General features: G+C 35.2%; 1 protein-coding gene across 5 annotated transcripts in view; it reads right to left on the minus strand.

Moving 5' to 3' along the window:
• Positions 1-17,342, minus strand: part of LOC106878847 (laminin subunit alpha) — a 250,341-nt gene that overhangs the window by 118,101 nt on the left and 114,898 nt on the right. For all 5 annotated transcript variants that reach the window (XM_089357441.1, XM_089357440.1, XM_089357439.1 and 2 more), the window contains 7 exons: positions 11,739-11,884; positions 9,406-9,521; positions 6,440-6,642; positions 4,619-4,749; positions 3,494-3,564; positions 2,298-2,442; positions 157-297 (listed from right to left, as the gene is read on the minus strand). In XM_089357441.1, the coding sequence (XP_089213567.1) occupies positions 157-297; positions 2,298-2,442; positions 3,494-3,564; positions 4,619-4,749; positions 6,440-6,642; positions 9,406-9,521; positions 11,739-11,884 (953 nt within the window). The remainder of the gene's footprint in view (positions 1-156; positions 298-2,297; positions 2,443-3,493; positions 3,565-4,618; positions 4,750-6,439; positions 6,643-9,405; positions 9,522-11,738; positions 11,885-17,342) is intronic.

The following is a 17,342-nucleotide window of genomic DNA, read 5'->3' on the forward strand; positions in this document are numbered from 1 at the left end:
AATATCAAATATTACCTTTTATATACAACCATCACACACACACACACTCTCTCTCTCTCTCTCTCTCTCTCTCTCTCTCTCTATATATATATATATATATATATATATATATATATATATATATCACATTTATTTAATAACTACAATATAACCTACCTGGCTCCAGTGAAGGTTGGACTTACTGCAGCTGCTAATTACTCCAAAACAGAAACAGGTGGTGCAGCCATTTGGGTTATTTTTTTCCAGATGGAAACTTCCAGAAAGACAACCAAGACAACGAGATTTCTCAACATTTTTCTGTAACAATGATAAATTATAAGACTTTAGCACAAAATCTTAAGAAAAACAAAAAATCACAGATGTCCATTATAAAAACTTTTCTACTTACACCTCCACCATTGTTCATCACTTGCTATATTTACCTCTACTCCAATCTCTAACCATTTATTGCTCTCCTTTCACACTTTTATGAAACTGACCCCTCTCTTCACTCCAAATCACAATCTGCATCCTCCTTTATACCCATCTTTTTGTAGCTTGAGATACTCTGGTATGTCATCACTATCATCCATATCGTCTTTCCAGAAACTCCCACCCACCCTTATAAAATGTGGGGTAACTTTCTATCCTCCTCTAAAGCAAGACATCTGGGTTTGTCCCTAAGTTAGTTAGAAAGCTTACTAGTGCCAAAGGCACAAGAAATAAAAAATACCCAGTGGAATCTATAAAGTGGCTGGCATTAGGAAAAGCATCCAGCTGCAGATACCATGCCAAAGCTGACATTAGAGCTCAAAGCAGCTATGTCAAACCATCCAACCTATACTAGCATAGAAAATGATGATGATGATGCTTTACTATTGTAAGAACATAAAATATTTAGTGATTTAGTAAATTACTAAAATAAGTTAAAGATATCTTTATATCTCAGATGGAAGACATAAAATTTCAGGATTTGCCCCATGGAATATGAAATTGTCCAAAGTTACAATATTTTATAAATGAAGTTTGCAACAGTTTTTATAAAGGTGACACACTTCAAAAATATTTATCTCAATTCTGTTTTTTTATATAAAATAGCATCTTCAAAATTTTTCAAATTACCAAATTCAAATTTTATTTTGAGGTTTTCCATAAAAATTAAGTTTATTGAACAACTTTTATAAAAAGAAGAAAAAATAAATAGAGAATATCAGTACACCAAGTAAAAATTCATATTACAACCTGGAGCTGGCAGTATTGTTAACGCAATGGGCAAAATGCTAAGCGGCATTTTGTCTGTCTTTACATTCTGAGTTCAATTTTGCCTTTCATCCTTTCAGGGTTGATAAAATAAGTACCAGTTGAACACTTGGATCAATACAATCAACTTAACCCTTACCCCTCCCCTGAAACTGCTGGTGTATTGCCAAAATTTGAAACCAATATTACTACTTGGAAAAAGAATTAATATCAATGCTTTGAGTAAGATCGCATAATACTAGTACATGTACAAATATATGGAGTTAAGCTTCAAAGCTGTTTTATATCTAAAAGCCCAAGCTGAATCTAACATAGGATCAATAATTAGAGGACAGTTTTATCCCTTGAGGAAGCTTTGTTGACTATAACAGAAGTCTTTTAGTTTAGTGTCTTACATTGTCTATAATGTAGATGGCCAGAGACTCTAGATATTGTTGAGAACTAAACTTAAATCATTCTGTGTCTGTCCAATTTTTATTGAAAATATATTGTCCAAAGACTTAAAACATGGTATTACCATCTAAAAGACAATAGGAAATTTATTGAGAGAGATTTGGCTATTATGTTGAGTAAATCAAGAGACTGCATAGATGCTACATTACTTGATTAAGATCACCTCAATCACATGAATTTGTTGATAATCTTAAGAGGAAGATACAGCACAATATATGAATTTATAAATTAAGTATAAATCTAAAAATGATTGAGCTAAGAGATGTAGCAGTGGGATGTATTTGAGCAACATAGACAAATACAGATGTATTAAATACCATACAACATACATAGTAGATCTATTAAAATTATATCCACCTCTAGAGGATGTGTCACAATTACCATATGAAGAATCATGATTTCTCTAGATCTGACATGCCACTAAAGAAAAGGACAGGTTTATTGTCTGGAAATATGAGAAGAGTCATAAATGGATTTCTACTTCAATAGGTGTCATCAGCAGTTCTTTTTTTCTCTTTCCTTGAAAAGTAGTTTCATAAATAAGAAGAGAAAAAAAGCCATCAGCGACAATACAGAAATAACTTCATAGAATGGTGAATAGATACCTTGCAAAGGCATTGGCCAGTGTCTTGATCACATACATCATCTTCAGCTCCAGTAGCATTACAGGCACAGGGTACACAATGGGGGTAGGAATAGCTACCTGGGGCACACTTGTCACATGTTCGACCACCAAACCTGTTTAGGCATCTGAAATAGTGAGAAAAGGATAAGTAGTGAGCAGAAAGAAATTTACTGCAAGAATTACCAATTTTAGCAGATAACAAAGTAGCAATACAGCAAATTGCCAACTTCTCACTTATTAAATCTTTAAGACATACATATTATATATATATACACACACACACACACACACACACACACACACACACAGAGTAATGCACATTTGCCCCAGACACAACCCCATGCATACACACACGTACACACACATACATACACACACACATACATGCACACAAAACACACACATACAACATATACACACACACACATACTTCAAACTACCATTTAAACACCTTTCTACTGACCATTCTCCTACGCACATGTGAAGGGAGACACACAAAAGACAGCCACTGCTACCTAAAATTCCTACTGTAAATTCTTCCTACAACATTAAGCAACACAAAGTCTACCCACACACACAGACCTGTGTGCACGCACATACCCACACATACACATACATATCTCCTTCTTTTGCACTCTCCTGCCTTAGAAAGAACTTTTTCTTCACCTTCTGATTATTTCAAAATGTAACCACGTGTGTATCGTTGGCGATTTTCTACCTGCGTCTTCCCTTCCTTTGGACTTTCCTATATTTCTGAAGAAGAGCAATCTCAAAACATTAAATCCTCTTTCCTGAGTGTCTGATAATACAGTACTTGCACCACGTCCTCGCGTTATTGTTTTTCTTGTTTGTTCTTCTTTGTTTGGATTCACTATATACCGCACGCTCACATGGACCCCGGCCTTCTGACTGACTTTAGAGTACCTAATTTGCGGAATTCTTCTACTTTCGGATTACTGTTCCTCTTCATACACAGATACACACACATAAACAAAGAGTATCTGTGTGAGTTTAGAGAACTGAGGACACATGGAGAAGCTCTTATTTAATCCCCGTGTCCACATTTATATTAAAATGTGGTTTTAAAAAATTTGGACTATTGTTACAAAATCCTGAAGTTCCCAAATTATTTTCCTAATCTCTGTCATTAATATATTTGATTATAAAATAACTTACTTGCACTGTCCAGTGTTTTGGTCACAGTTCAGGTCATTATTCATAACACCGCGGTCATTACAGCCACATTGCTATTGAAAAAGGAAACAGCAGCAAAGTCAAATTCCAAGGTTTATCTATTTTTTTCAGAAAATATGTTTAGTGAAGAACAGCATCATTTGCAACAGACTTCCAATTAGTCATTCTGGAATGCATTGTACTTCTGATGATGACACTAACAACGAAGCATACACATAACTTAGGTGGAATAAATATTACAAGGTAGTTATGTCAAAGCACACTAGTTTATCAGTTTTGTCACCAATGTATTCACTTTCCATTGATAAACATCAAAGATATTTGTATATTGCATAATCAGAGGAGGAAAGGCAGTCCCATGACCCTTTATGGGGAGTCTGAGATAGGGAAGGAGAGAAGAAAGAAGTTATTTTCAGATCAAAGACCTGCCTGAAGGCTTGAAACATGGCAGACCCCAGAATGCATAAGAAACATTTTTTACTAGTGTTCCTGACTCTGTTATCGTTCAGTTTCTGTTATTACATCTCATTTTTAATGGAACTGGAAAGCATGAGGGAATCTAGAGCTACATGTTTAACAGGAACTATATGTTAAAACTTCAATGGGTAACAAAAGACCAAGTCTTTTCAGAGATGATATCTCTAAAACAACCATTGTTCCTTAACTCTTTTGACACTAACCTGCCTGAGATTGCACCTGGTGCTATGACACAAACTTGCTGTTTTAAATTAATCTAGATTAAAATCTTCCATCAAAATTCTATGTTAATTTGTTCTAAACACCAAATTAATAATGACAAAATTGTTTTACTAAATTCTTTACCATTTTAAAATCTAATTAAAACAATGACAATGTATTTCAGTATCAATATGGTAATAAAAGGGTTAAAGAACATCTACAAAAGGAGATCTATAACCAAAATAGGTTTCTACATGAATAAATGTTATAAGAAAATTTGGTTTTGAAATGCAATGGATAGTGTTAGGAGTACTTCTCCATTACAACCATTTTACAGTTAGTCTTACTTCATGGAAATGACATAATACGTACTTGGCATACAACTAGACATAACAGTTTAATTACACATCTGTTATTAGAATTCCTTACCTTACATCCTATATATGGGTCATATGCATATGTATTTGGTAAACAGCGATCACACTTTCGCCCTGTCACATGTGGCGGACAGACACAGTCTCCAGTAACAGGATGACACAGTCCAATACTGCATTCACAACCTGGAAACATGGATATTGTATGAAATGGTAACAAAGTTATGTTAAGTCAAGTCACAAAGGTGGAAAAAAAAAATCATATTTTGTTTTGTAATTATGCAAATGGATTGTTTAAATTATGGGAAAGAGTAATGGGTACGTTCTTCCTTAAGTAGAGAAATAGCAAAACAGTCATTTATTTGTTCTTGCAACAAAAGCTTAGTCTTCATCATATATAAAATTGGTCATGGCTGTGTCATAAGGAGCTTGCTTCCTGACTACATGGTTCTAGGTTCAGTTCTACTGTGTGACACCTTGGGCAAGTGTTTTCCACTATAGCCTCAAGCCAACCAAAGCCTTGTGAGTGGATTTGTTAGACGGAAACTGAAAGAAGCGGGTTGTACATGTGTGTGTCTTTGTGTTTGTGTTTTTCTCCCATCACCACTTGACAACTGATGTTGGTGTGTTTACGTCCCCGTAAACTAGTGGTTCAGCAAAAGAGATCGATAGATTAAGTACTAGGCTTAAAACATAAGTCCAGGGGTCAATTTGTTTTACTAAAACCCTTCAAGGTGGTGCTCCTGCATGGCTGCAGTCAAATGACTAAAACAAGTAAAGGAATAAAAGAATACATTTAATTCTTATCAAAAGTAAAATATTTCTCAAAGTTATAAGATCAACAGAAGTAAAGTCCTTACTAAAATATTGAGCTAACAAGAAACTGTAGGTTATTGAAATCTAGCATATCTTTTACTTGGTTCAGTTATTGGACTGTGGCCATGTTGAGGAACTAACTTGAAGGGGTTAACCAAACAAATCAATCTCAGTACTTATTTTCTTCTTAAATCTGGTACCTATTCTATTGCTCTCTTTTACTGAACTGCTAAGTCACAGGGACATGAACAAACCAACACCAGTTATCAAGTAGTGGGAAGAGTTGATAAGCACAAATACAAATAAATACACACACATGAATATATATATACATACACACACACACGCATATATATATATATATATATATATATATATATATATATATATATATATATATATATATATGAGTGTATCTGTATATATACTTTGTTTGGCATAATGACTCTCCCTAGACACAACAAAATTTTATATATATATATATATATATATATATATATATATATATATACACATATACACACACACACACACACACATAAACCTCTATACAGTGGGCTGCTGCACAGTATCTATCTATCAAATCCACTTGCATGGCATTGTCAGCACAGGGCTATAATAGAAGACACTTGCTCAGGTGTTGTGTAGTAGGACTGAATTCAAAATCTATCTGAATGCAAAGCAAGCTTCTTAATCACACAGACATAGCTTTGCTAACAGATCATGAATTTTAAATTTATTGTGTTGTGTTCCAGGACAAAGTCTAAGTCTTTGCTTGACTTAGATTCAATCAGGGCCAGATAATTTCATACCTATTTTAGATTTCAAGAGTTAGAAGAAAGGAGAAAATTCAAACACGTCATATAGCTGCAATAGAATGCTGTATCACCAACAATAACGTGATTTCTCTAAGACATCATTCAGTAGTCTACCAAGTCCATTTACATATTTCTCAATACATACTGCTGTTATGACCTCCCTCTCTAATTTTATGCCTCCATTGTAGATGAGTAGATTTGCTAGTGGATATAAAAACAACAAATAACATAAAAACACATACGTTTACATGAAGGGAATCCATAGAAGCCATGTTTGCAAGTAGAACAATCTCTTCCGATGACATTAGGCAAACAACGGCACTGTCCACCTAAACGTTCACAGTCAATAGACATAGAGCCATCGGGATCGCATTTACAGGGTAGAGTTCCATTATTATAGTCTGCTGTTAATGCAAATAACTGTTTACTGCAGGTGGGGCTTGGTCTGTAAATGGAAATTAATATTCATCAGGTTCAAATATAGTAAAATATCTTGTAACATGGGAGATGAAAATATATTGTGTGAGTGTGTGATTTACTAAACTGATTATTCCTCATGATGTAATACTGAAGGATAATATACTTCTGTTAACAGATAACAATGTAAATAATAATAATATACTTTTCTACTAAAGGCACAAGGCCTGAAATTTTGGGGAGGGGGCTAGTCAATTACATCAACCCCAGTGTGTAACTGGTACTTATTTCGAAAGGATGACAGGAAAAGTCAACTTCAGCAGAATTCAAACTCAGAATATAAGGATGGACAAAATGATACTAGCATTTCATCCTGCATGCTAACAATTTTTCCAACTCAATGCCTTAATAATAATAACAATAATAAAAACAATAATAATAAATGCCCTGATGCAGTATCAGGCAGTACTCATGGCTTCTGATCTGAACTGATTGGAAGTGTTATCATGTACATGTTTTGTCTTGGTATAAAAGATGGGCTACAGCAAATGTTCTGCTCAATATCACAGATTTGCTTATCAGTTGCTGGATCATAACCACTTCAGCATGTCCCTTAATGGCTGACAATATGTGATTCTCTGATCACAAGGTGTACTGGAGGAGCATGACAGTCATGTGTCAAGAAGGATTCCTTGGGGTTTTAATAATCCACCCCTGGAAATATGGGTGTTTCGTTTACACACTTAAACAACCTTTATTCAGGGACCTTCTAGATGGGACCCATTTATAATGGGTCCTACCAAGGTCATGCACTTTTATCGTAATATAAGCTCACCATGTCGTGCATATATGGTTGTGATGCATGAGCCTGGTGTACCCTTATCGAACAGGTAGTCATGATGGGTATATTGGGTTTCATATTTTGTACCCCAGTGTTGCTTTGATGGCATGTGTTGCTCTCTCACTAAATAATAGGGTCAGATATAGTAACCTTTATGAGCTACAAACAAGAGTGCCTAATAATTGACATGGCAGTTCCAGGAGATCAACATATCACCATGAAAGAAAGAGAAAAGGTTGATAAATATGGTGACCTGAGAATTGAGATTGCCAAGATGTGGCAGCTATGAGAGTCAAACATAAAGGTTATCCCTATTGTCATCGGAGCATTGGGTTCAATACGACCCAATCTGAAAAAACATCTGAAAACTTTAAAAATACCCTACAATCTAGGTGTATTGCAAAAGTTGGCATTACTTCGAGCTTCATGCATATTGCATAAAGTACTGTCTGTCTGAGGTTCTTGTGACTTGCCAAACAGTACAAACCCTCAGTAGACAAAATATCTTCAATCAACAATCTCACAATATTGTATACTGTGCGACGTCTACTATGATATTAATAATAATAATAATAATAATAATAATAATAATAATAATAATAATAAATAATAATAATAATAATAATAATAATAATAAATCCCCGAAACCCCAAAATGGCTGAAGTTCAAAAGATAGTGCTCATGGGAACTGCCCATATCCTACGTAAAATACTGTCTATGTGATCTACATAATTTTCTTATGGTTTCTTAAACATTCTCTAGAACAACACTATGTACAAATCCAAATATATGGTACCCTAGGCATAACACCTACACGAACTTCTAACTTGTTGTCTCTTGAGGTCTCTGGGTGAGACTTGGATCCAACTTGTACAAATGCAAAGAAAAAGTCAAACATAAAATAATAATAATAATAATAATAATAATAATAATAATAATAATCATCATCATCATCATCATCATCGTTTAACGTCCGCTTTCCATGCTAGCATGGGTTGGACGATTTGACTGAGGACTGGTGAAACCGGATGGCAACACCAGGCTCCAATCTAATTTGGCAGAGTTTCTACAGCTGGATGCCCTTCCTAACGCCAACCACTCAGAGAGTGTAGTGTGTGCTTTTACGTGTCACCCGCACGAAAACGGCCACGCTCAAAATGGTGTCTTTTATGTGCCACCCGCACAAGCCAGTCCAGGGGCACTGGCAACGATCTCGCTCGAAAATCCTACGGGAGCCAGTCAGGCGGTACTGGCAATGGCCATACTCAAAATGGTGCATCTCATGTGCCACCCGCACAAGAGCCAGTCCAGGGGCACTGGCAACGATCTTACTTGGCTTGCCGGGTCTTCTCACGCACAGCACATTTCCAAAGGTCTCGGTCAGTAGTCATCGCCTCGGTGAGGCCCAATGTACGAAGGTCTTGCCTCACCACCTCAGCCCAGGTCTTCCTGGGCCTACCTCTTCCACGGGTTCCCTCAACTGTTAGGGTGTGGCACTTTTTCACACAGCTATCCTCATCCATTCCCATCACATGTCCATACTAGCGCAATCGTCTCTCTTGCACACCACAACTGATGCTTCTAATGTTCAGCTTTTCTCTCAAGATACTTACACTCTGACGGGTATTCACATTGACATTACACATCCAACGGAGCATACTGGCTTCATTCCTTGCGAGCTTACGTATGTCCTCAGCAGTTACAGCCCATGTTTCACTGCCATGTAGCATGGCTGTTCGTACGCATGCGTCATACAGTCTGCCTTTTACTCTGAGTGAGAGTCCCTTTGTCGCCAGCAGGGGTAAGAGCTCTCTAAACTTTGCCCAGGCTATTCTTATTGTAGCAGCTACACTTTCAGCACACCCACCCCCACTACTAACTTGGTCGCCCAGATAGCGGAAGCTATCGACTTTCCAGTAATGAGAAAAAAGATAACTACAGACAACTTACTTGTAAGACAGTACAACATCTGTACACTTTTTCAGAAATTCTTCAGCCATGTCCACAGTGGGTAAATCTTGTTCAACTGGTCGGTGTAGGTAACCAGGAATAAGCAAAATATAATCCTAGAAAAATATTGTAAACTGTCTTTAAACAAATACTATTCCTCTTTGTCACCTGCCAGTTTATAATGCACATACACACACAAACATATGTACATTATGTATAAGCTCTAACATTTTATGTCAAGCCATCATCAGATGGTTATCATCAATCAGAAGCCTGTAGCATGATCTCCCATTAGCATTATATCATCCAACTGTACTAGGATGATTTCATTAGCAGCTACCTCCATCAGCTGATTGCCTTTATGAAACTTCAAACAGCAGTGTATAAAATGGCTTAAGATAATACAAGCAATAAATATTACTCTACTTCAGACGTCAAGTTCTTTTTACTTTGTTCATAAAAATTAATTTGTAGATAGCAATACATGTAAATGACTATATGATGATGATGATGATCATCATCATCAACATTTTTACATCTGCCCTCCATGCTTGAATGAGCTGGATGATTTGACAGAATCCTACAAATCAGAACCACATCATGCTCCAGTGTTTCATTTTAACCATGGCTTCTATAGTTGGATGCCCTTCCTAACACCATGCTTTACAGTGTACACTATCTCTGTTATTTGAACTATATATATATATATATATATATATATATATATATATATATATATATATATATATATATATTATATATATAGTTCGAATTTACAGAAAACAAAACACAAAGACAGGTGTAGGAACAACAAGCAGGTGTATTAGTTTAATGCTGCAGAAGAATGGAAAAGTCTTTTATATTTCGAGCCTATGCTCTTTGACAGAAAGAATTGAGAGGAAAAAAAGGAGAATGAAAAATATCTGTGAGAGAAAATATATATATATATTGTTTTATACTTTTATTTGTTTCAGTCAATTGACTGCAGCCATGCTGAAGCACCGCCTTTAGTCAAGCAAATCGACCCCAGGACCTATTCTTTGTAAGCCTAGTACTTATTCTATCGGTTCTCTTGCCGAAACACTAAGTGACGGGGATGTAAACACACCAGCATCGGTTGTCAAGCAATGTTGGGAGGACAAACACAGACACGCAAACATATACATACATGCATATATATATATATATATATATATATATATATATGTTTAGTTGTCTGTGTTTGCCCCCACCCCATTGCTTAACAACCAATGTTGGTGGGTTTACGTCCCCGTAACCTCACAGTTTGGCAAAAGAGACTGATAGAATAAGTACTAGGCTTACAAAGATTAAGTCCTGGAGTCGATTTGTTTGGCTAAAGGCGATTCTCCAGCATGGCCACAGTCAAATGACTAAAACCAGTAAAAGAATAAAGGCAAAAATAGAATATATTGCATCATCCCATAAATAATGTGGTTTTTTGTAAAATTACTACCTGCTTTTATAGAAAGTTAGTGCAGGTAGTTTATCTCATCCCCCTCCAACTTTTAGTTTATGCAATTGAAAAACCCGCATTAATTATGGGATGACCCTATACATATATATATGTATGTATGTATATATATATATATATATATATATATATATATATATATATATATATATACATATATATACATATAGTGGATTCTCTCGTCATGAATGACAAATGAGGGTTCAATGAAATAAAGCAGTAATCATGTTCTATGGACATGAATGGCTCTCTTGAGGTTTGTTAGTGCCTTGCAAACCTTTTGGGAAATGGAACAAGTTGAGGACTCAGTTTGCTTCATACATGTGTATGTGTGTGTTTGTGTGTGATGTGTGTCTATATGAATATGAATGTAGATGTGTATTTCTTTTTCACTTGTCTGACAATGTGTTTGCTCCATGCTGGCCCTGTGAGCTGCATTTATAGTGTGATGTCATGAGCTGCTGAATACTGAAACCTGTGTAACAATCGGAATAAAGGAATACAAATTTATGCTCATGTATTTTTTCTCTTATTAGAAATATATATATCTATATGCTTTGTGATTGAATTTGGTAGGCGGAAGTTACTGTTGCGTGTGTATATGTCTGTGTATGTGCATGTGCCTCTCCGAAAGAGAGAGAGGGATATATGTATCTATTAGGAAAAAAATTATTCAATATATGTAACAGAGTTTATTTATTTCTTCTGGTAGTCATTCACTCAATAACATGTTCAGGCTGCTCTGACAATGATGACAACAGTGTGAAATTCTAGAAGTAGGCAAAATTATTAGTGTTCATAGACTTTTTAAAAATTCATTCCAGAAAATTTCTCTACTTACAAGCCACATCTTCGAAGGTTTTGTAACAGTGAATTTGATGCGAGCTTCATTATTTGGGAAGTTCACTTCACTTTTTCCACTGTCTCCAAGTTTAACAACTGCTCGACAACCAGTATCACTAGGACAATAATCAGCATAGAATGATCCTAAAATAACACAAAGGTTAAAAGAAATGCATTAGAAAATAATTATTAAATGCTGATAGTTAACTATTAATGACTGTCTTAAGGAATTCATGTTTGGAGCAGTTTATCAAGAATTAAACTAAGCAAACAATAATCAGCATAGAATGTTACTCAATATAAGTAAACAGAATATATTAGAAAGTAATTATTATAACTTGCAATGCTCATGGAAATTTCACAGTCTATTTTGTAGTACAGTGTCAGCCATAAACATCTCACCACTCAGTAATAATATCCAATCATTTCCTTCATAATTCATTGATTGATTTCTAAGAAATCTTGTCTATTCTCTCACGCCATATTTTCTCTTCATCCTTGGTTTCTCATTCTGGCTTATGCAAAATACTCTTGCCTTTCATCATCATTTATATTTTGTCTTCTTTCTTGATTAACAATTCTCATTCTTTTCCTATTAGTTTCAGCTTCATTGTTCAAGATACAACAGACACACACTCTCTCTATTGCACACACAGCTTTACCGTCCCCTTCCCAATGCACATAAATTTTTTTTTACACCACAGGAAACTATTGTTAGCACTTTAATATAATAGATACTGACATATAATTTTAATGCATGCCTTAGTCTGTTTATCTAGAGCAAAACTAAACCAACAGATGAGTTTTTCTACAGTTGATTAAATCAGTGATTCACAAACTGACAAATAAAAGTCTTTGTTTGAACCTTAAAAATATTAGCCTTACTTCACAAAATATCAACCCTTCTTACAAATTATTAGTCCTACCCTAAAAGTATTGGCCCTAATCCCACAAAATATTAGCCTTACTGCAGGAATTATTAGCCTTATCCCACATAACATAGCAATATGCCCACACACTTTTAAGTATTCACATTTTCCTCCTCCAGGATAGGGGCTTCCTTCTATGATAAATACTGAATTAAAAATGTGCAACATTGGCATCCAAATCACCATCAAGTTTTGTATCATTCTTCAAAGCAGGAATCTCATGTTAAGTCCCAAATCTTAAAACAATATACCCTGTCCCCTGCTGCAAGATAAACTGAGTCAGAGACCCAATAGAGTGTTCTTCTCTGCTATTGGTCAACTCAAACAGATAACTGTAAGTTCAATCGCTGTGAAAAATGAGGGATGAGCATCATCATTATGATCTGCCATCTTGTATTTTTGTTTCTTCATTTAAGAGTGTAGAAAAAGAGAAAATGGTTATTCCCTAACCAATAACCAATTTTTAATAACACTTTTTGTATATTCCTTGCTTTCAGATGAAAGACAACAGTTATTCAAACAAATTATTTCCTCCTCAAAGCAATTGAATTTAAAGAACTCTCTTGCTGACATTGTCAGTTTCCTTGTAATTCAGATTTACTCTGGGTGGTTCTCCTGTCATTTGAGGGAGAAGAGGATTCGGTTGTTTGATCAACTGAATTACCTGCTCCTGAATTAATGTATAAATGGTTGAGTATTCTACAAACAACATATACCTTCAATGTAATTCTCAGGTAGAATCAGTATGATAAGGCTGTACCTTTTGAATTACAGGTACCAGCCATTTGATGGGCTCTATACAATTTGCACCTATCCAATTACACATACAAAGTATATATGTTGTCCCAAGGCTATAGAAAAATGACACTTGCGCAAGATGCCATGCAGTAAGATGGAACCCAAGACCTCATGATTGCGAAGTGAACTTAGTAACTATTCACTTATACTAATAGACCCTACACCTGCAGAGTTGACTGTTGTTGTTACTGCTACTACAACTGTTTCTGTTGCTACTGATACAGCTGCTTGTTGTTGTTATTGTTGTTGAGAATAACAAAAACACAGAGCCAAATATCTTAAGTCCTTATCTTTTACATACTCCATATATCAACAACTCATTAACAGTTACAACATACACAAATACACACACACACACATTTACAGACATGCACAATATATACAGACACACATGCAATTTATGGCAGCATTCTGGTTTAAGCACTCTATATAACCCCTCATAACTTTTTTATTTTTTAGAATTTTCAGAAAATTTTTGCAAATTTGTGACCTACACAGGGGAATTCATATGATTAAGTAAAAAAAATAATTAAAAAAAATTTTTTTAACACCCTTCCATCCCCATAAATCCTAAAAGTTCTTCTACGAATTTTTTTTTTTTAATCAGAGTTCAAAATAATGATGGTCCGAATTTATGGCATAAATCCCAGTAATAGACCATTTTTTGATACATCATCATTCCATTAAATGTGTTTATGGAGAGAAAAATATTGAAAAACATCAACACATGTCAGAGTAACAAAGAAATGAGGAAGGTCTAAATTGCCCTTAAATCACATGCAAAAACTTTTTTTATTTTCCTAAGAAGAAATAATTGTATGGATTCCCATGTGTAGAACACAAATTCACAAAAATTTTCTGAAAATTTCAAAAAAATAAAAAAGTTATGAGGGTTATATGGGGTCCTTAAACCAGAATTCTGCCCAATATATATATATATATGTATGTATCATTATCATCATCATCATTGTTTAACGTCCGCTTTCCATGCTGGTATGGGTTGGATGATTTGACTGAGGGCTGGCAAACCAGATGGCTGCACCAGGCTCCAATCTGATCTGGCAGAGTTTCTACAGCTGGATGCCCTTCCTAACATCAACCACTCTGAGAGTGTAGTGGGTGCTTTTACGTACCACCGACACAAGGGCTAGTCAGGTGGTACTGGCAATGGCCATGCTCAAATGGAGTTTTTTACGTGCCACTTGCACAGGAGCCAGTCCAGCGGCACTGGCAATGAACTTGCTCAAATATTTCTCATGTGCCACTAGCACAAGTGCCAGTAAGGCGATGCTGCTAACGATCACACTCGAATGGTGCTTTTTATGTGCTACCGGCACGGAAGCTAGTCAGCTGCTCTGGCAATGATCACACTCGGATGGTGCTCTTAGCGCTCCACTAGGGCGGATGCCAGTCATTGAATTTGATTTCGATTTCACTTGCCTCAACAAGTCTTTGCAAGCAGAGTTTAGTGTCCAATGAAAGAAAGGTATGCATAAGTGGGCTGGTTACACCCCTAGCATAGGCCACAAGTTATGGTCTCACTTGGCTTGCCGGGTCTTCTCAAGCACAGCATATTTCCAAAGGTCTTGGTCACTAGTCATTGCCTTGGTGAGGCCTAATGTTCGAAGGTCATGCTTCACCACCTCATCCCAGGTCTTCATGGGTCTAGCTCTTCCACAGGTTCCCTCAACTGCTAGGGTGTGGCACTTTTTCACACAGCTATCCTCATCCATTCTTGCCACATGACCATACCAGCGCAGTCGTTTCTCTTGCACACCACATCTGATGCTTCTTAGGTCCAACTTTTCTCTAAAGTGACTTGCACTCTGTCGAGTATGCACACTGACATTATATATATATATGCAGATACATATGCACAAATAAAAAGGCATATACACATATACACAAACACACACCTATAAAGGCATGCACACACACACACACAAATATGACAGACTTCTATATATTTTGGTCTTCCCAATTCCATCCACAAGGCTGTGGTAGGAGACACTCAAGGTACTGTGAAGTGGGATTGAACCTGTAGCTATATTGTTGTCAAGCCAATATGGCTATCACACAGTTACCAGAAAACTTAAAACAACTTCATAGAGTTGATAGTGAAAATATTAGCATGGCTAATTAACACAACTTTATTATTATCATTATTCTCCTCCAGTGCAGTAACTATTTTAGTTTTGTTAAAATGCCATAACAAAATAATAAACATGGAATTAAAAATGTTTCATACATTTACATTGTGATGAAATAATGAGTGAATTGCCAAGAAAAACCAATGTGATAATAAATATTTATTGATAGATTATAAATGAAAATGATATAACACACAGTGGACAAAAAGAAGGAGTAGAAAGGAGGAGAAGGAGGAGGAAGAAAGGAGGAAACAAGGAAGAGGGAGAGAGAAGGAAGGGAGGAGAGGGGAAGAGGAAAGGAAGAAGAAAGGTGGAGAAGGAGGAAAGGAAAAAGAAAGGAGGAAGAAAAGAAGAAATAATACATTGCTGGTTTATATGTGAGACGGGGTGAATGTGTGGTGAATATTGACATACATATGTATACAAAACTGTAACGAAATGCAGCTAATTATGACAGAAAGGTGAAAACATCAAATAATCAAAAACAGCATCAATAACACAGATTAATAAGATTAAGGTAACATAATAAATTGATTAATATGATTGATTAATACAATAAAACAAAATGATTAATAATAGATATTGGTTAATATAATAAAAATAAATACATAAATATATATAACAAAAAAGTAGTACAACATAAGACAGACATAGAATACAAGACCAGTACTTTGCTACAAGTATTAATTTATAGACTAAAGTGTTACCATTTATAACAAACTAATAGTTATTATTAACACTAACTAGAGTGACAAAATTACTAAATCTCAGATTAGTATTACACCAGTTATGTCACAAACTAGTAGACAAACAGAAAACTGTTACAAACTAACTCACAGCCAAGTCATTAATAACTGATGAACTAATGTAATATTAATAATGTAATGTAGTATATTATAATCAGTAACTAACTATTACATATTAAAGTCACAACCTGATGTATTAACATTTATGAATGTGTATGTATATAAATATATATATATATATAAGTCACACACACAAATATGACATACTTCTGCATAGTTTCTGTCTACCTAATTCCATCCACAAGGCTATTGTAGGCGCTGTGAAGTGGGATTGAACTTATAGTCATACTGTTGTCAAGCCAATGTGATTACCACACGGCTACCAAGAAGCTTAAAACAACCTCATACAGTTGATAGTGAGAATATTACCGTGATACTACACTGTGTAACTAACTACATAAATGACTTTTATTGATATGTCCCATGGTTTGATGTGGTTAATTAACACATTATCATCATCATCATTATTATTATTATCATTATCATTATCATTATTATTATTATTATTATTATTACTATTATTATCATTATTATTCTCCTTCAATGAGGTAATTAACTATTTTATTATTTTTTTAAAAATACCATTAGAAAATAATAATAAAATTGAAAACGTTTCATGCATAAAATTTCAGCTGAAATAATGAGTAATGCTAAGAAAAACTAAGGGAGTAGGAGAAGGAAGATGATGAGGAGAAGGGAGAAGGGGAAGGCAGAGGATGAGGAGGAAGAGGAAGGAGGTGGAGGAGAAAGGAAAAGGAGGAAGGAGGAAACTACCAAACCATATTCAGTAACTCAACAAATATCTTCCATTGATTTACTGACATTTTATTTCTTTATGTTGTACTTATTAGATTCCTGTTATGTAAGAAAGCAACAAGGCAGTGAACAGGCAGAATCATTAGCAAATCAGACAAAATGC

The sequence above is a fragment of the Octopus bimaculoides genome, chromosome 9 (genome assembly GCF_046866305.1).
Source record: "Octopus bimaculoides isolate indiv1 chromosome 9, ASM4686630v1, whole genome shotgun sequence".
Lineage (NCBI taxonomy): Eukaryota > Metazoa > Mollusca > Cephalopoda > Octopoda > Octopodidae > Octopus > Octopus bimaculoides.